Source organism: Thermobia domestica, chromosome 3 (assembly GCF_964235325.1).
Source record: "Thermobia domestica chromosome 3, izTheDome1.hap1.1, whole genome shotgun sequence".
NCBI lineage: Eukaryota > Metazoa > Arthropoda > Insecta > Zygentoma > Lepismatidae > Thermobia > Thermobia domestica.
This window is the reverse complement of record NC_137456.1, coordinates 93296295-93318698: the sequence shown is the minus strand read 5'-3', so window position 1 is coordinate 93318698 and position 22404 is coordinate 93296295. Positions and strand designations below refer to the sequence as shown.

At 33.5% G+C, this 22404-nt stretch overlaps 1 protein-coding gene across 1 annotated transcript in view; it reads right to left on the bottom strand.

Moving 5' to 3' along the window:
* LOC145680613 (uncharacterized) overlaps positions 1-22404 on the bottom strand; it is a 253122-nt gene that overhangs the window by 48037 nt on the left and 182681 nt on the right. Inside the window, exons 4-5 of the mRNA XM_081751295.1 lie at positions 20735-20823; positions 16357-16427 (exon numbers count right to left, since the gene is read on the bottom strand). Of these exons, the coding sequence (XP_081607421.1) occupies positions 16357-16427; positions 20735-20823 (160 nt within the window). The remainder of the gene's footprint in view (positions 1-16356; positions 16428-20734; positions 20824-22404) is intronic.

Here is a 22404-nt window from a genome sequence, read left to right as displayed (position 1 = left end):
TATAGTTATATGGACGTATACAGGGGTCCATTACCTTTCATAAGACATGGGTATATTAATGCACCCCTTGACAAATTTGGGAGGGGTACCTTGGCCCACCCCTTAAATTTTGGAAATCGACCAATTTAAACATTTGGTATTATAGTACCGGACCCTAACATGTATTATGATAAATTTGGGTGGTCCACCTCGTTTCCTTCTAGGGGTATAAAATTGCCAAAAATATAAACGTAAGCAATACGTTATACCACGTGTTTGGTTTTGGTCGATTTTATCCCCTTTGATGAGGTGTTATTATCCTATATAGTTATATGGGCGTATACAGGGGGTCCATTCACTTTCATAAGACATGGGTATATTAATGCACCCTTTAAAAATTTGGGAGGGGTACCTTGGCCCACCACCTAAATTTTGGAAATTGCCCAATTTAAACATTGGGTATTATAGTACAGAACCCTAATATGTATCATGATAAATTTGGGTGGTCCACCTCGTCCCCTTTTAGGGGTACAAAATTGCCAAAAATGGTTTTTGGTCGATTTTACCCCCTTTGATGAGGTGTTATTACCTTATATAGTTATATGGTCATGTATAGGGGTACATTCCCTTTCATAAGACATGGGTATATTAATGCACCCCTTGAAAAATTTGGGAGGGGTACTTTGGCCCACCCCTTAAATTTTGGAAATTGCCCAATTTAAACATTTGGTATTATAGTACCGGACCTTAACATGTATTATGATAAATTTGGGTGTTCCACCTCGTTCCCTTTTAGGGGTACAAAATTGTCAAAATATAAACGTAAGCAATACGTTGTACCACGTGTTTGGTCTTTTGGCCCAATTTATCCTCTTGGATGAGGTTCTATTACCTTATATGGTTATATGGTTATGTATAGGGGTCTATTCCCTATCATAAGACATAGGTACATTTGTGCACTCCTTTAAAAATTTGGGAGGGGTACTTTGGCCCACCCCTTAAATTTTGGAAATTGACCAATTTAAACATTTGGTATTATAGTACTGGACCTTAACATGTATTATGATAAATTTGGGTGTTCCACCTCGTTCCCTTTTAGGGGTACAAAATTGTCAAAATATAAACGTAAGCAATACGTTGTACCACGTGTTTGGTCTTTTGGCCCAATTTATCCTCTTGGATGAGGTTCTATTACCTTATATGGTTATATGGATATGTATAGGGGTCTATTCCCTACCATAAGACATAGGTACATTTGTGCACTCCTTTAAAAATTTGGGAGGGGTACCTTAGCCCACCCCTTAAATTTTGGAAATTGCCCAATTTAAACATTTGGTATTATAGTACCGGACCTTAACATGTATTATTATGATAAATTTGGGTGTTCCACCTCGTTCCCTTTTAGGGGTACGAAATTGCCAAATTTTAGTACAACCACGTGTTTGGTCTTTTGGCCCAATTTATCCTCTTGGATGAGGTTCTATTACCTTATATGGTTATATGGTTATGTATAGGGGTCTATTCCCTATCATAAGACATAGGTACATTTGTGCACTCCTTTAAAATTTTTGGGAGGGGTACTTTGGCCCACCCCTTAAATTTTGGAAATTGCTCATTTTATATATTTGGCATTATAGTACCGGACCTTAACATGTATTATTATGATAAATTTGGGTGTTCCACCTTGTTCCCTTTTAGGGGTACGAAATTGCCAAATTTTAGTACAACCACGTGTTTGGTCTTTTGGCCCAATTTGTCCTCTTGGATGAGGTCCTATTACCTTATATGGTTATATGGTCATGTATAGGGGTCCATTACCTATCATAAGACATAGGTACATTTGCGCACTCTTTAAATTTTTTTGATAGGGGTACTTTGGCCCACCCCTTAAATTTTGGAAATTGCTCATTTTATATATTTGGTATTATAGTACCGGACCCTAACATGTATTATGATAAATTTGGGTAGTTCACCTTGTTCCCTTTCATGCGTAAAAAAAATTGCCAAATTTTACTACAACCACGTGTTTGGTATTTTGGTTCACCCCTTGGATGAGGTCCTATTACCTTATATGATTCTATGGTTATGTATATTGGTCCATTCCCTATTATAAGACATGGGTATATTGATGCACCCTTTAAAAAATTTGGGAGGGGTATCTTGACTATCCACTCAGTTTTAGAAATTGATTAATATAAGCATTTGGTATCTTCGTACAGGTCTTCAATATGTACCACTATAAATTTGGATGGTCCACATCGTTCCCTTTCATGGGTAAAGAACTACCAAAAATCAAATTTCGGATGTTATTGACCCCTATTTAATACGTTATATGGTTTATTACCTCTATATGTTTATGTTCTCTTTTAAATTTGGGAATTATCAAATAACAAAATTCGGTAAACGTTTTCTAGGACCCATTGGTATTCCTCTTATGGCCAAATATTCAAAATTTAAAGGTTATTGACCGGCTTTATTATTGAATAAGTACAGGATTTATTACTTTTTCATAAGACACAGGTGTATTTGTGTACCAATCTTAAATTTTGGGAGGGGTACATTTCTTATTGTCATATCAATAATTGGTAATTGTTCTTTGGGTAAATCATTGTGATCACGTGATCAGTTATTGACCTATGATGGGATTAGGAGTCCAGGACATTGGTACATTGAAACTTTGTAGGATAATTTGAGAATGCGTCATTGGTATTGATTATTACAGCCAAATATAAACGTAAGCAAGACGTTGTACCACGTGATTGACCTTGATGAGGTAGTGTACAGGGATACATAGCTAACCTTATTGAAACTTATGACTCATAGTCTTAAGGGAATACATGCTACAACACTGGCAAAGTTATTGTTGATGCAATTTGATTGGCTGATCACTATCTTTCGTGCAATCTGATTGGTTGATCACTATCTTTCGTGCAATCTGATTGGTTGATCACTATCTTTCGTGCAATCTGATTGGTTGATGAGTTTTAAATCTTTGCTCTATTCAGTTTTAAGTTTTGTTTTACATTTAAAAATCTTGTTTTCGTTCAACATTTTGCACTCAATGATAAATATGATCAAAACCGTTTATTTGTTAATCGAATAGTTAAAAACCGGATAAAGTTTGACGGTTAACCGTGAAACGTAAAAATTTTTTAGTTTGAAAATTTTTTGTTTGAAATTTTTTGTTTGAATTTTTTGTTTGAGAATTTTGTTTGAAATTTTTTTTGACAACTTTTGTTTCAAAATTTTTTGTTTAAAATTTTTTTTGTTTGAAATTTTTTTCGTTTCAAAATTTTGAGATTTTTTCGTTTGAAATTTTTGTTTGAAATTTTTTTTCGTTTGAAATTTTTTTGTTTGCAAATTTTTGTTCGAAAATTTTGTTTAAAATTTTTTGTTTGAAATTTTTTTCGCTTCAAAATTTTGTTTGAATTTTTTTTTTGGTTTGAAATTTTTTGTTTGAATTTTTCTTTTCGTTTCAAAATTTTGTTTCAAAGATTTTTGTTTGAAATTTTTGTTTCAAAGTTTGAGTTGACATTTTTAAAAGTTTGTGCACTTATTAGTAAAGAACTGGAACTGTCTAGAACAAAAACCTTTGACAACATTATGGTGCAATAGTACACGTCAGAACTTGATAATGCAACGTCATCAGTTTTGCATCATATATAAGTATCGTTCGAGTTAGTATTCATAATAACGTCATCATGGCTACTTGTCTGCAGTTTCTAAACACACGTGATGTGATAAAATCATTTACCAAGATTACTGATTTACAACAGAATGTACCTTATAGAATCTTAGCTAGCCAAATGATCCCTACAAAGTTTGGATTAAGAATCGTAGTGAAGCTTGAAAATGATAAGAATATAATTTTACCAGCAAGATATTTACCCATGGAACCATCAAAACAAGAAGAACTGCTGCGTTTCTTAAATACTGGATCTGTATCTTTATGTTACAAAGGATTCTTGGGTCGAAGTCATCAACTTGAATTTAGTACACAGCCAGATTCGTCAGCCATTGTGATGAAATCATGAATCAGCACATTTCTTTCCAATGACGTCAGCTGTAGTTGTATGAATTTGGTTGGTCAGCATGACGTCAGTAACTGTGATGAAACCATGAATTCAAATGTCAGCACATTCCTTTCCAATGACGTCAGCAATAACTATAAATCAACCAATACACTGTCATCCCACGAAATCATTTGAGCAAGTGCTTTTCAGGAGGAAAGATGTGTACTTCTAACGATAAAGAGTTCATCTTCGCAAGCTATTATCCAATAAACAAAACATGTGATGATTGGTATCAGTGCTAGAACATTTGAACCTGTGATTCGATTGGGCAAAGCAGAACAATTTGGTGTACAACTGACCTGTGAAGAATGGCACGAATCGACCAAATGAACGATTATTTTCATGATGAGCTAAATGTGACCATAGTCAAATCATTAGGCTCAAATCATGAAGTGGTGCTGCGTACAGTCCTCGAAGAGAAGATGGTGCTGTTACGTAAAAAGAGTACATTCCATGTCCCTCGCAACATGGTGTATCTAACACAAACGGAATGGAACAAATTTATCAGCGTATTTCAGTGTGTGAAACATGCAGTGGAAGTGTGTAACAAAACTAGTATATTCCTGAAAAAGTACTATTTTGAAAAATGTGTTATGCATATTGTACAACATGTATCTAGATATTGTGATGGTTGTCAACATCGTTCGTGGGTGCATACCTGTATTGATAAACAGTTTATTTGTGATCAAATGGACATTGAGTTTCCACCAATTGATATTGCATTAGACCTTAAAAGACTTCAACTGGAATTAAAATTATATGCTAAAGACAAACTAGTGCAAGAAGTTCAAAATACATTGTATCGACAATATCCAGAACCACTATCTGGTATGGATGTATGTGATGTGTAATAAAATGATCCATTTCAATGAATTGTGTTTTTTCATTTCAAGTACAACCCCAGGTTCTGACGTGTACTATTGCACCACAATGTTGTCAAAGGTTTTTGTTCTAAACAGTTCCAGTTCTTTACTAATAAGTGCACAAACTTTTAAAAATGTCAACTCAAACTTTGAAACAAAAATTTCAAACAAAAATCTTTGAAACAAAATTTTGAAACGAAAAAAAATTCAAACAAAAAATTTTAAACAAAAAAATTGAAGCGAAAAAAATTTCAAACAAAATTTTGAAACAAAAAATTTCAAACAAAAAATTTGGAAACGAAAAATTTTAAACAAAAAATTTTAAACAAAATTTTCGAACAAAAAGTTTCAAACAAAAAATTTCAAACGAAAAAAATTTCAAACAAAAATTTCGAAACAAAAAATTTTGAAACAAAAAAATTTGGAAACGAAAAAATGTCAAACCAAAGTTTCAAGCAAAAAAATTTCAAACTAAAAAAATTTTACGTTTCACGGTTAACCGCCAAACTTTATCCGGTTTTTAACTATTCGATTAACAAATAAACGGTTTTGATCATATTTATCAGTGAGTGCAAAATGTTGAACGAAACCAAGATTTTTAAATGTTAAACAAAACTTAAAACTGAATACAGCAAAGATTTGGAAATCATCAACCAATCAGATTGCACGAAAAATAGTGATCAACCAATCAGATTGCAGGAAAGATAGTGATCAACCAATCAAATTGCATTAACAATAACTTTGCCAGTGTTGTAGCATGTATTGCCTTTCATCTATGAGTCATAAGATTCAATAAGGTTAGCTATCAGATTTCAAATCAATCATCACCAATGATCTTAGACTATGAGCTGTGACTAAAGTTCAATGTATTGTTTCAAATTTCGCACCTTATGTTAAAATTCTGTTTATCACCATTCCCAAATTTAAAGAATACTTCTCTTGATATACCTAAGTCTTAGAGTTAATCATATCATTATATGTTCAATAATGTCAATAATGTCCATCAATTGTTTACCTGAGTAGAACCAGCTGTTTTCTAGAAGTGTGTGTGTACTCAAACTTAAGAAGTACCACAACAAAGGAAATGAATCCCTGTACACTACCTCATCAAGGACAATCACGTGGTACAACGTCTTGCTTACTTTTATATTTGGCGGGAATAATCAAAACCAATGACGCAATTCTCAAATTATCCTACAAAGTTTCAATGTTCCAATGTCCTGGACTCCTAATTCCATCATAGGTCAATAACTGATTACGTGATCACAATGATTTACCCAATGAATGAGATACTATCCAATTTTAAGAACCATTACCAATTATTGATATGACAATAAGAAATGTACCCCTCCCAAAATTTAAGATTGGTACACAAATACACCTGTGTGTTATGAAAAAGTAATAAATCCTGTACTTATTCAATAATAAAGCCGGTCAATAACCTTAAAATTTTGAATATTTGGCCATAAGAGGAACACCAACATCTACAATGGGTCCTAGAAAAAGGTTTACCGAATTTTGTTATTTGATAATTCCCCAAATTTAAAAGGGAACATAAACATATAAAGGTAATAAACCTCTGTACATACCCATATAACATGTACCCATGAAAGAGAAACGAGGTAAACCACCCAAATTTATCATAATACATGTTAGGGTCCAGTACTATAATACCAAATATATATAAAATGAGCAATTTCTAAAATTTAAGGGATGGGCCAAGGTACCCCTAACAAATTTTAAAGGGGTGCACAAATGTACCTATGTCTTATGATAGGGAATAGACCCCTATACATAACCATATAAACATATAAGGTAATAGGACCTCATCCAAGAGATAAATTGGGTCAAAATGTTAAACACGTGGTACAACGTATTGCTTACGTTTATATTTTGGCAATTTCGTACCCATGAAAGTGGACGATGTGGACCATCCAAATTTATCATGATACGTATTAAGGTCCTGTACTATAATACCGAATGCTTAAATCAAAAAAAATCCAAAATTTAAGGGGCGGGCCAAGGTACGTACCTCTCCTAAAATTGAAAGGGATGCACCAATGTCCTATGTCTTATGATAGGAAATGAACACCTATACATTACAATATAACCATATAAGGTAATAGGACCTCATCCAAGGAGATAAATTAGGTCAAAAACCAAACACGTGGTACAACGTATTGCTTACGTTTATATTTTGGCAATTTTGTACCCCTAAAAGGGAACGAGGTGGACCACCCAAATTTATAGTGATTCATATTAGCGTCCTATACTATAATACCAAATGTTTAAATTGGGCAATTTCTAAAAATGAGGGGGTGGGCCAAGGTACCCCTCCCAAATTTTTAAAGGGTGCGTCAATGTACCCATGTCTTATGATAGGAAATGAACCCATATACATGACCATATAACCATATAAGGTAATAGAACCTCATCCGAGGGGTGAACCAAAAAACCAAACACGTGGTACAACGTATTGCTTACGTTTATATTTTGGCAATTTTGTACCCCTAAAAGGGAACGAGGTGGACCACCTAAATTTATCATAATACATGTTAGGGTCCAGTACTATAATACCAAATATATAAAATGAGCAATTTCTAAAATTTAAGGGGTGGGCCAAAGTACCCCTCCCAAATTTTTAAAGGAGTGCACAAATGTACCTATGTCTTATGATAGGGAATAGACCCCTATACATAACCATATAACCATATAAGGTAATAGAACCTCATCCAAGAGGATAAATTGGGCCAAAAGACCAAACACGTGGTACAACGTATTGCTTACGTTTATATTTTGACAATTTTGTACCCCTAAAAGGGAACGAGGTGGACCACCCAAATTTATCATAATACATGTTAGGGTCCAGTACTATAATACCAAATATATAAAATGAGCAATTTCTAAAATTTAAGGGGTGGGCCAAAGTACCCCTCCCAAATTTTTAAAGGAGTGCACAAATGTACCTATGTCTTATGATAGGGAATAGACCCCTATACATAACCATATAACCATATAAGGTAATAGAACCTCATCCAAGAGGATAAATTGGGCCAAAAGACCAAACACGTGGTACAACGTATTGCTTACGTTTATATTTTGACAATTTTGTACCCCTAGAAGGAAACGAGGTGGACCATCCAAATTTATCATAATACATGTTAGGATCCGGTACTATAATACCAAATGTTTAAATTGGGCAATTTCCAAAATTTAAGGGGGTGGGCCAAAGTACCCCTCCCAAATTTTTAAAGGAGTGCACAAATATACCCATATCTTATGAAAGGTAATGGACTCCTATACATGACCATATAGGATAATAACACCTCATCAAAGGGGATAAATTGAGCCAAAAACCAAACACGTGGTATAACGTATTGCTTACGTTTATATTTTTGGCAATTTTGTACCCCTAGAAGGGAATGAGGTGGACCACGCAAATTTAACCTAATAGATATTAGGGTCCTATACTATAATACCTAATGTTTAAATTGATCAATTTCCAAAATTTAAGGGGTGGGCCAAGGTACCCCTCCCAAATTTGTCAAGGGGTGCATTAATATACCCATGTCTTATGAAAGGTAATGGACCCCTGTATACGTCCATATAACTATATAGGGTAATAATACTTCATCAAAGGGGATAAATTAGGTCAAAAAACCCCGAAATTTGAATTTTTGGCAATTTTTTACCCATGAAAGGGAACGACATAGACACCCAATACTGATAGAGGTACATACTATGGTCCTAGGCTACCATACCAAATTTTTAGATTTGGCAATTTCCAAAATTTAAGGGGGGTGGTCCTATGTACCCCTGCCAAAATTTAGGGGGTGGTCCAAGGTACCCCTGCCAAAATTTAGAGGGGGTGGTCCTAGGTACCCCTAGGTCATTGACCCCGGGCCAAGGTCATTGACCTTTGACCTATGACGTCACAAAAATTTTTGCTGACTCGGCTCAATATACGTCGACCCCTACTACTCCATTGCTTTTACACTAATGCCAGCTGTCCGACAATTATATAAAGAATTTGAGGCCTGTACATAGTTATCCAAATTGCAGGCAATTCAACTGGTTCCCTGTAGTACAAGTGAGTACAAGACAAAGCTACAGGGTGATTTTTTTTTAAACTCACAGATTTCATTTGAGTCTAGAATTTCTGACTGAAGTCCGATTTTCATGCGGTTTGTGGCAAATGATCAAAGAAGGATGGAAGATTTATGGGACTATGTGTACTGGTTGAAATTCATCCGGGGTAATATCGATCACGCCTCAAGAAAAATAGCAAATTTTTGTACCTTACAGTTAGAATGAGGTTTTGGATTTTTAAAGCGAAATTACAGAATACAAATTAAGTATTAGTCAGAATACAAATTAAGTGTTAGTAGTAACACCCATATACTACATGTGGATAGCCATAGCCGTTTTCTAGCCACGAACGACGGAGAGATTTCTTGGGCGACCTAAGAAGTCGATAACTGATATCTTCTACAACAGCTACCGGGGGGTCCGATGCGTACTTGTCTCACTAAGAAGCGATCTTGTTTCTTCCAATTTATTTACTAGCGACCACATTATGTTCCTGTCTGGGGCAGAAAGTGAAGCAAATTTGTTTCTGAATGCCCTTTGCATAGCAACAACAAATTCCGTTCTCCAAAACTTTTAACGACAAACTCGTGTTATTCCAAAGAATACACTATTCTCACTGTGCCCTGATCATACTCACACAGTAGCACAGAACAGTACAGCACAATTCCCAATACAATGGCCCAGTTTCCTGCTTCTTCTTGGCCTTGGTGAGGTTGCCATCTAACGAAAAAAAAACTTAAATCTCCACACCGCACTACACCTCGTTCCAATTGTAAGGTACACTGGCGAAAATTTGTTGTTTTTCTTGAGGCGTGATCGAAATTAACCCGGATGAATTTAAACAAGTAAACATAGTCCCATAAATTTCCCATTCTTCCTTGATCATTTGCCACAAACTGCATGAAAATCGGACTTCAGTTAGAAATTCTAGACCCAAATGAAATGCGTAAGTTTTAAAAGAATAAGAAGACAATCAAGGGCAGATACATATACAGGAATTGTGCACTATTGCTTAGTACACAATTATGGAAGAAATGCAAAGGAAATGGATAGTAAATGAGTAAGTTTATTTGTGTATCAAGGCAGATAAGACAGGGTATACAGAAATTTGTAGGTATTCTTAACGGGCTCAATGTGTCTGGAAACAAAGTCTTGAGGAAAATACAAATGGAAAGGAGAAAAGTCTCAAAAATGAATGAAGAAGTTCAGAAGACGTACTCGTTTGTGATAGTGTGAATAATAAAATCGAAACAAGAATGATACATGGGGCCAGTCACATGTGCACATCGAGTGAAAAATGATTTTTTTTTTAGAAAATCGTTATTTAAAAAAACTTTAGAAAGGGAGACAAAGAACTTGAGCATTCGAAATAAAATGATGAGATTTAATTTATTATACCTTTCGTTAATACTGTACATTTTGATTATTTATTCCGTGTCGTAATAATAATTAACGGGAAGTAAATTCCAAGATAGCATAACATCTCGAGAACATTGGTCAATTTGGTTGAAAGTATTTTCTAAGTATTTGAATGTAGTGTACAAATATTTTCAGATTATTCCATTGGTTTCGAAGTTATTTTAAAATCTGTTAGTTTACAAAAGAGTTCTGGAGAAACGGTCGCTCAGTGACTCAGCAATGAGAAAGGTTTCTGATTCACTAATAGATCCACGGGGAGAGAGGTGGAGACAATCGCCCGACCCAAAAGGCTACTTTCTCTAGGCCTATATAGAAAAACATATACTACTTTACTCTGATTTGATGTAAAATTCGTATTTTAAGCCTACACTAATTAACCAAGAGGTGATCCTCTCCCTCTAGACAACACTTCTGAATCCACTAATGTTCTGGTTCGACCCAGATACACGTGAGTTTGTGAAGAATAAGATCGTTTCCGTAGGTATTTTCCAGAACTCTCCCGCTTCCTTCCACATTCTAATCTCAATAAATCTTCCATATTCATTCGCTTTCACTTATCAAGTTAAGAAGCATAACCATGTAACGTTGAACGAAATATCTTGAACAAAACATTTGATTTTCAATTAGACTTCTTCTTAACTAAGTCGTAATACAGATACTGTAAGGTACGACCGTAAATAATATATACCAAAAAGTGGCAACGTTCTACACCGTATGTACACTCATGTCCAAAATTATTGTCGCATGTCTATAAATATGTTGTTGTAGGAATATAATTTGATAACGAATTCGCCTGGTATTTCTTATAATATTAGTATGTGTATAATCAGCAAAGACATGTATGTGGCAAATTCCATGTCAAAAGAGCAGTAAATAAGAACAATAAAAGGAAAATAAAGTTTTCTTGTCCATTTAGCAACATTTTATTATACTCATTATAATTTTCGTATTTATAATTCTTCTCCTATGAAATTTACCACAAATATACATTTCCCGATTATACACGTAATACCAGTATTAAAAGTACCCTGCAAATTATATTCTTACAAGAAAACAGTTATAGATATGCGACAATAATTTTGGGCATGAGTGTACATATGTAACCAAAAGAACAGTATATATATACATAGACTTTCTCAGATATTTCTTTTGGTTACATAATACATATGATGTACAATGTTGCAACTTCTCAGTATACATCATTTTTCTTAGTACAGGGTCGGATTTAGGAGGGGCACCGGTGCACGTGCACTGCCCTTCGTTGTAAATATACACTACCTAAAATGAGACGCTAGCAGTGAAAATAGCAACGCTTTCCGAAATTTCTGCCGTCATGTTTCCGTTTGGGGCTTAAACCGGAGTTTTGCAAAAGCAATAGTTTAAGTCGATTTTCTGAAGGTTGAAGAAAAACAATTCACCAAACAAAACAGTAGTCCTCATTCACATCATAGATGCCTAAAGGCACTAAAATAAATCAAATTTTATTAAAATGTAGTGGTACTTATTGGTGCACCCCCCGTCAGAAAATCCTGGATCTGGTCCTGTATTCGACTAGTCACAGAAATGAGGTCAAATTAACCATTATTTTAATTGTTAAATATTCGTGAGCACTTTGTCATGTACCACTATTTTTAATCATACGGAATCAGTTATTCAGAGAGATACGTGTGATATGTTCTCAAAAAAGAACTCGTAACGTTTAATTCCAAAGCTAGATCAGTGTTTTGTCAATTAGAACACCTTTCCAACAAGATGCTTGATCAAGAGACAATAATCTTCCAGAATAATGTTCAATAATGTTTGATAACGTTTTGAAGAAGATTACCTCAAGGTATTTCCATTAATATTTATCTTTGGAACAACATGACACTTTTTTTCCATCATAATATCTTTTACGCACACTATATATGTCTTCGATGTACCACGTTACCAAATTTAGGTATACTTCATTTCCTACCAAATTGTAAACAGCAAACAAGTAATGACTATAATCTTTTACAGGTAATATCAGTGGCGGATCTACCCCAGGACCGGGGGGGCCTAGGTCTCCCAGTTTTTTGAGTGACAAAAAATTAAGGTATTTATATATTTTTGAAGTTTATAGTAAACTCGTGATATACCTGTCATAGTCTGAGTTCTGGTAGCTCCCCCACCCCCGCCGTTTTTACCTTCTAGATCCGCCACTGGGTAGTACGTAAGTTACTGTTAGAAGTATGTGTGTCACTGTTAGATATACGTGTATCACCGTTAGGAGGAAACAAACTACAATGGACACAATTTGTGACTTAGCTATGTATGTTTAACATTTCCAGTGAATAAATAAATAAAGAAAGAAATAATCTGTTTCAACAGACTGTGATTTATTATTGACAACAAACGAGATATTTCTTAGCGCCATAGAAATTCGTTTTTATCGATTTTTTTGGAAATCTACTCAACAGAATCTACCCTGAATCATGTCATTTTGTTCAGCTTAATGTCCTCTATTGATAGATTTAAATTGTCCTTTGTAGTTAAAGACAAAATTAAGTTTGAAACTTAATCTCAATTTTGGTTATATCTCACTAATCATACTATGTACTATCGCCTTGCACAGTTTGGTACATGGACCTGTTAAGCTTAAACTTTTAGGAATCATCCCGAGTTATCTCAGGAGTGCAAAATCTCAAACTTATAGTGTTGTCTCGCGTTATTCAAATATTTTCCGTTACTTCTGTTCCCATCCTGAAGAAAAAAGGCAGTTCTTCAAAAATGAAATGAAATACAGATTTTTGCTAGAGGTGTCTAGCAGCATTGTATATCAGTCGCATCTAGAGATGCGCACGAGGCGAGACAAGTCAGAATTTTCCTGACAAAATTCCGGGTGAAACACAGCTCTTTCAACAGAGAAATATACATTTTTCGAGTCGAGACAGCACTTTTACAGCACATTTTCGAGACGAGACAGCCTCAAATCTTATCTCGTTTTTCAACTCTCGTGATATCTGAGTGTATATACATATAAAGAGACGTGTTCTCTCACGAAAACCAATTTAAATTTCTTAAGATTTTCTTAATACGAATAAAAAATACGAAATGTAATATAGCAGCCAGGGAGATAGCCCCCTTAGAAAATTTCCTCCGGGAGCCAATGCGTGTTTTTGCTACTTCTTTAAAATCTGCTCAAAAATACGTATTTTGTGACCCCCCCTCCCAAAATGAAGTATTTCGGTTCTTAAAAGATTAATGAGGGCATATTCCAGTAGTTTCATTTCAATAGATGGAGTTGCCATTGTAAAACATCAACTATTAATTTTGCATTGATCTCTCAAAAACTACGCATTAGGTTCTGTACTCACCCATATGATTTTGTTTAGTTTAATTGAGTTTGAAATCTATCGATTGGTATATATATATTTCATGTTTGGACAGTTTTGTTATACTGTCATGTAAATTTAAACCGAGGTTTCTCAACCTGGGGTCGTGACCCCTAGGGGCGTCGTGAGTGAGTTTCATGAGGCTCGCGGAGATAAGCGGAAGAGATAAATATAATGAGAATCTAATACCGGAAAATATTTTAAAAGATTATCTTGAATATTGTTCTGATAGATAATTTTTTATACATACTGTCAAGAACAAGAAAAAGCATGTCTACTAAACATTTTCAGCAGGTGCAGAGTTGTTTAAAAATCAATTTAAATGAAAGAAATATACGCTTTGAAACTAATGAGAACTGCATGTTGAAACACCAGAAAAATACAAATGCAATAAAACCTGCATATTGAAATACAATTAAAATTGAAAGCTAATGAGATACCTGAGCATGGTCTGATTTCACTAGTGTGCCAATGTCCGGTTCAATCTTCTTGACGCACATATTGAAGTTATTTAAAATTCTCAATAACTTTTTAACAACTGTCCAAGTTTTAGTAACCAAAATTAGAAATAACTTTATTTTTTTTTTATCATATGACTCAAAATTAAGGGAGTTATGAAGTTTTAAAATTTTCAAACGTCCTCCATTTTGAAACAGACTGACGGATCGGATTCAATATTTGTAATATGAATAAACTGACCAAATTTGGTTTTAATCCGTTCGCTTTTAGGGACGTTACTGTCCACTATATACAAGAAATGTAATCTACTATTATGGAAATAGTTGGATATCGTGGTAATAGCTATATTAAAAATCCCATACAAGCTTATTACAAACCAGAAATTATAAAGGGGTCGCCGGCAAGAGGATGAGATAAAATGGAGGTTGTGATAGGAATTTGGTTGAGAATCACTGATTTAAACAACACAATTTGTTCAATTAATATAATACTTTTTTAATTATAATTTTGACACTTAGTATTAATTTTGATCACATCTAATTAAACAAGGCCAACATGTCGGAGTTATCCATGCAATACGCCATTGATCTTGAGATGTGAAATTACATTTTCTCCCTCTTAGCCTTGAGACATTCAATGCAAATGAACTAAACTAACCAAAATCATACAAATATTTATTTCTCTTGCAATTAGGTATAATAACATAGATTATAAGTTTGCTTCTTTCTGCATTTCAAAATGGAATAATTCTGCACAAAGTATTCTGGATACCTTCTGAAGTTTCTCATTAATATTTTATGAAGGGAGGAAAAATAGGAAAAAAAAACTGATTCGAATGCATTGCAAATTATAGGTTTTTGCATGCGAGATGAAATAAGGAGACTACACAAGAGGTCGAATAATCTATGTAAAGAAAGAATCTTTTGAACTTTGAACTATGAATGTCTTAGGATGAATTAAGTACCGGTAACTACCACAAACGTTATATATTGCTAATTCTCATGCAACATCTTACAATTATTCAGCCGTATACTAAAATCATAGCGCATAGTATGTATATACCAAATACTGTTATTATTGGCAAATAGCGTGAAGAAAACAAGAACTTCCCGGACAGTGTTGTTTGGTTTTGCATATCATCAAGACATGGGGATTGAATTTCATTAACTTTCTTTTTTGTAGCATTATAAGAACAGCAATGCCCTCGAAAAAATTAAACTCTTTTGAAATCAAATAATTAGGTATTCTTCTAACCTCACTTCCTTGTTACATACACGCACATACACAAATATATACGTACATTAATTTGTATATACAATTTGATGAATTATGTTGATTCTACAAATGTCCCGTCTCCAATATTGAGGCAGGGATAGTCCTACTAACTACATTTTAGGATATCAATTGTGTGTTTGACGTTTAACATCTCCTTTTAGGATCAAACTTGCGTGAGATGGATAATTCTGTGAAAATATAAGATTTTTTAAAGGACCAAAGTTGTATGAGATGGGTCAATTTTGTGGAAATATAAGAAAATCGCGTCTATTTTGTTTCACATTTATTTTGATCAGTACTTACTTTCTAGCAGTAAAAGTATGGTCAAGCTCCAAATTAAGCTAAGGTTAAGTATTATTTTAGTAAGAATTTCCAAATACATAGTGTCGTCTCTGAAACTCACCCAAGATGCATTAGAGCGCTACTGTCCTATCGGATGATCTGTATATAGTGTTTCGTAACCAAACTGGTTGGTTAATTTTCATTATTTATTCTTTCTGCTCATGGTATACACGGTCTCTAAGGCCACATCCCGAAATCCCTCCAATTCTTTTCTCAGAAAATTTAGGAATATTTTTAAAAAGATTCAATTATAATTACATACATAAAACTTAGAAATCAAACCAAACAAAAAATAGTACATTGTTGCTTTATTTCCTGTGTTTACAAGCAACAATATTAGCTACTTTTGCTCTCAAACTTAAGGCAGGATATGCACATGTGTAGTGTTCACCATATTTATATCCCAAATTGAAACAATGAATATGAATATAGGCCTATATTTTAGTTTTTGCCTACCAGAGGTTTTTCTATTAAAAGTAATTTTATAATTAAATGACTTACCTGATTTAAGTCAAGAAGCTCTGGAGAGAGTCCACCATGCATACAAAAGATGGTTCCCTCAATTAAGGCAGCTGCAAGAAACAAATAATTGATTATGAATAATTGTTCACACCCAGGTTATTCACGTAAAATAGAGCTAACATTTAACTATTTACTTCACTTTATTGTGGAAAACCATTGAATGAACTTTGTAATGCAATCTCTTTTTTAAGTACACAGAGAGACAAAAGAGTATGATATCAGGTGCTAATGGATGCTGTTTTAAACTTTTTTCTATTGATTTTTCTTTTGGAATAAGTAGTTTCTATATTTATAGATTTTAATGTATTTTGTTCTTTATTTGTAACATGTATTGTTTTTACTAAAAGTTTGCTTACTTTGATCCTCGAGACCATTGACATATTAAACGAGACTGTGGTCTTCACTGCATTCCCAGCACATACAACTACGTAGTACTGTGCCCAACATAATGTAAAAAAACTTTCTCTGAAGAAATTGTCGTAAAAATTATATGCGTGGCTGAATTGATAATTTTTGTAACATTTCAGCCAGTAAGTGTGTCACTGTTAGGAGTATGTGTGTCATTGTTAAGTTTGTGTATCACTATTAGTACTATGCATGTCACTGTTAGGTGTGTGCATGAATCACTATTAGTACTATTATGTCACTTTTAGGTGTATATGTATATCACTATTAGTACTATGTGTGTCACTGATAGGTGTGTGTATGTCACTCTTAGATGTGTATGTGTATGACTATTAGTACTATGCATGTCACTGTTAGATGTGTGTATGAATCACTATTAGTGCTATTATGTCACTCTTAGGTGTGTATGTGTATCAATATTATACTATGTGTGTCACTGATAGGTGTGTGTATGTATCACTATTAGTATTATTATGTTACTGTTATATGCATGTGTATCACTCTTAGCGCTATGCGTGCCACTGTTAGGCACTGTTAGTACTATGTGTGTCACTATTACTTGTATGTCTATCACTGTTAGTGCTATTCGTGCCACTGTTAGATGTAAATGTATCACTATTAGTACTGTGCATGTCACTTTAGGTATATTTGTATCACTATTAGTATTATGTGTGTCACTGCCAGGAGGATATGTGTTGCTGTTAAAACAAACAATAATACATACTATCAGTATATTATCCTTCCCTATATAGTACAGAGCGCGTGCGAGGTGACGTCACACGAGCAGTATCAAGTGCATGCGCCACACACGTAGGATGGGGATCCTGCATACCGAGACGCAGTTTTCAAGTGACTTGCATACCACTCACATCCAAAAATATCGGACTTCAGAAGAAAACATTTGTTAACATTAAAGTTTAGTTCCTAATCGGAATCACATAATAATGGTAAAGAAAAATTCTGCTTTATTCCTTGATGAATGTGAAATTTAAAACAGCAAATATAATTATATTCTGTGGGAGAGGAAAAACTGTGGAGACTAAAATTACTTCTAATATAAATTATGCTGATTTTACCAATTACTTTCGAATAAATCGAAACCAGTTGTTGAAGTGCATGGGGTGATCAGGCATGCCATTGTCTTAAATCGATGTTATGCTCAAAAATCGATTGCAACTGAAGAAAAGCTTGAAGTTTTCTTTACGTAGATGATGACTATGTGACAATATCTTTAAAAATTATTTCGTTGCTATTAGTTTGCATTATTGTAGCATTCATGAAATATTGCGTCTATTTATTTATTTTATGTATTTTATTTTTGCTTTTTAATGTTAGTTGAAATGAGCATACATGTAAACAAATAAACAGCAAATAATGAAATCGTCGGGCACGAGAAAGTGTGTCTCAATTACAGCTCCATGCGACCGTCAACACTGAGCAAACACAAGTAGTGTTATCTAAAGCCATGATTTCAATTTGCACCATTTCATTTAAATCCAAGATAATATCAAGAAATTGTGTTGATTTAACTGTATTTTATATTATAGGAACAATTAGAACCTTCAAATTGCTCTCCTGTAAAATATCGTTTTCCCGACGTAACCGTTATTTACTGGAACCAATCATTTATTATACGGAAAGTATAAATAACGAGAGATAAAATGAGAAATTAGCGTTATTTTTAACAGCATAAAATATAACGAAATGTTGTAAAACCTGTTTTCATTAGGTCACGAGCTTAAGCCGCATCTTAACTTCCTATATTTTAAATTTGCCTAAGAAGTAAGGCTTTACACAAAGAAGTAATTTCTTTCGTTTCATCTGATAAAGAAAATTTTGCATTCAGATATTAAAATAGATGTTATCAAAACTATAATATTTTCCAGAGCCAAGGTTTTATTGAGGAAAAAAATCGTCTTTTCGTGCAAGATGAGTTCTGATCCGCAATACCTTTTTGATACAGCTTTATCCAGAGCCAATCACCACTCACTGGCTCTTCTGATTGTCAGACACACTCTACTCTTCCAAAAATTATATGAAAAGAATGTTATTGAAACTTTTACAACAGCGAAGCTACTGCTACTTGCATCTAGAAAAAATGTCTCTTCAAGAAAAAACTTTACATTTCGTATATTCATCAAAGCCAACTTCCTTCATTTTTCAGCTATCCTTGAACACCTATCTCGTTTACTGAACTCAGAAATGAACATTATTCAAGAAGTTTCAAAGAAGGAAGTGGCAAGTGAAGGGGCGACCTTCAAAGCTCTCTAAAATTCTTGAACGAAATCCTAGATACGTGAAGATGAAAGAAGTATATGCACATAGCTCTTGAAGAAGTAATATTTGTAGGAATTACCATGGAAACCGAAAAGAGTGACATCAGTGAAATATGCTTCAACGACTTCATTGCTACAAAAGTACGTATCTAGGTAGAAGACAAAGAACTTTTTTTGAAAGTCAGACAATTAGAAACACAAGTAAAGAAAATAAAAATTTCAGTATATATTGCCATTAGAAGAATGAGTTCCCTAATATTCCTATCTGCTAAAAATTGGACGCAACTCAGATATATTATCTATGTGTAAACAAAAATTTAATAGCGTTGTAAATATGGTAATTTAAATTTTTAAAATTTATTTTCTCATTCTTCTTTTTGATGATTTTTTCTAAAAGCAAATCAATCACAAAGGATAGTGACATATGTGTTGTACAGACAGCGACAAAAGTTCTTTTCGTTTGATGAAATTAGTTTCGTAAATAACTTTAGAACGGAATGGCAATATGAGTACAGTTTCCAGTGAATTAAAAAGAATGCAATTTTCTGTACGTTCCAGACATACCATCGCTCTTTCTAAAATAAATTTTACCAAACGGAGAGAAATTTTGTCTCTGACTGTACGTAATCGATAAAACTGATCTGATCTTTTCGAAATTCAGCACGGTGGTATAGACCTTGAGGAGCTTGAATATATGAGTAATGAAAGTTGGGTTTAGACAGTCAAATTTTCGAGTTTCATCTATTATCTATCTATCATCAATATCTATCTCATGTGTTTACACGATAGATGAAATTCATCTGATCTTAACCAAACTTGGTATTTTGGTATAGATATTGGCAAACGTAGTGGCTATGTGAAATATTATGGAGTATAAGCATTTGATTCATGAGATATGAGTGACTGACTTTAGGTTTAAACAGTAAGCTGCATTTGAACAGAATATGCAGTGAAATTTGCCACCATTATTACAACTCTGATTGGGTTATCTAACTTGCAGAGAATTAGATCACCTTATTCACTAAACACTTAATATCTCAATTATCTCAACTTGTGGATACTTGATTTTATCAAAGCGAAATAGTAAAAAAAGAAAAAAACAACTGTTCAAAAATGTATCTAAAATTGTTTAGTCTTTTTGTCATAAATTGCAACACAACGTCGATTTAATTTGTATATATATAGAAGACGTTGACAGACATTTGGTTCAAGAATTGTAGGCCATTAAAGCTGAATTTGGGCTTGGTCAAATTTTGCTAAAAAAAGAAGAAAACAAATTTCTCATTGTTAGTTGGAACAAAAATGCAAGAAATATAAACCTTTTGTTAAACGTTTATTTCAGGCACAATAAAATAAAAGATGGGACTGCTGATTAGGCATGTTGTAAATATATTGTGTACCGTACTTATAATAAAAATTTGCTAAATATATTAATGGAAAAGTTTTTTTTTTTTTTTTTGCAATAAGAAGACAGTATTTATATGTATATTATGATTGCTATACAGAATACTAAATGGGTGCAACACCTGTTATGTTTTAAGAAAATAAGAGTCCTAATAAAAGTGTTTTATAAGTGATCATGAATTACTATATTTTTGAAAATGCTAAGTAATTTACACTCTTTATATATATATTGCCATCTTACAAGTATTTGAAATCTACTAATTGATACTTACCAACAGGCAGGCAGTTAAACAAATCTGTGAACGTTTTCCATAACTTTACGCTGTATCGTCGTTTACACTCGTCGTAGAATCCGTAGATCCTGGAAAACAAAGAATGAAAGAACGCACTTAATATTCTGTTTGAGTTGCGTTTATGTTGATTAACATGCTGATAAAGACAAAAACTAATGAGAAAAAAATACTTTTACAACTAGTACGTGCGTCATTGTTAGGAATATGTGTGTCAGTTAGTAGTATGACATTTTTAAGCATATATGTGTCATTGCTAGGAGTATAGGTGTCACTTTTAGGTGTATGTGTGTCACTGCTAGGGGGTGTATGTGACACGTTTAGGCGTATGTGTATCACTATTAGGAATATGTGTCACTTTTAGATATATTTGTGTCACTACTAGGAGTATGTGTGTCATTTTAGACGTATGTGTCACTACTAGGGATATATGTGTCATTTATAGGAGCATGTGTCATTTATAGCAGTATATGTCACTTTTAGAAGTATGTGTGTCACTGCTAGGAGTATGTGCGTCACTTTTAGATGTATTTGTGTTACTACTAGGAGTGTACGTGTCATTTTAGGCCTATACGATACTATATATGTGTCATTTATAGGAGCATATGTCACTTTTAGACGTATATGTGTCACTGCTAGAAAGTATGCACGTCACTTTTAGGCGTATGTGTGTCACTATTAGGACAATGTGTCACTTTTAGACATATTTGTGTCACTACTAGGAGTATGTGTGTCACTTTTAGGAGTATGTTTCACTGCTAGGGGTATATGTATCATTTATAGGAGTATGTGTCACTTTTAGACTATGTGTGTCATTGCTAGAAGTGTGTGTGTGACCGTAGAAGAAGATAAACATGAATATATATACAATTCAACATAATTTAAGCACTTAAGAGAGTATTTTTATATATATGCAACACAGCAATAAATAAGTTTCTGGACAATAAATAATATCATTTGTTGGCAACAAACAACATACTTTTCAGCACAACAAAAATATGTTTTTCTCGATTTTGTCGAAAACTATGTATGAGAATTTACCCTCAAGCATGTAATTTTTACCTCGATTTTAGCAATTAAAGTTTAAGAGCTAATGATAATTTTGGGCTATATCTCATTCACCATACTATCATAGTGCTATTTTGCTAGTGGCATAGTGAAAAGCTTAATTAAGCTATTCTTTAGTATCAGTTTCATCTTAGAAAGAGCGTAGCGAGTTTCTCAAAAGCTACACGTGAGCAGTTATGCTTACACACAAAATTTTTTTTGCATGTAAGATCTCTCGATTGGTATATCACTCATTTTAGACTTTTCCCGTTCCTTCTTATCCTATTCTTGCATCTTTTTCCTGTTTCTCCTCCTCCTCATCATCATCAAAAGCATTGTGTGATAAATTATTTATTATTATTATTATTATTATTATTATTATTATTATTATTATTATTATTATTATTATTATTATTATTATTATTATTATTATTATTATTTCAGCAATTAAAAGATTACACTATCTAGACTTCGTCTTTTTTGCTTAAATTTTCGTCTCCACATAGGAATTATGTAAGTTTAAATGATGACCAACGGCATTTGTTTTATTTTCCTTTGTATATTTTCATCTACCATAGTTTCTTCCACATTCCTAAGAATGCTAT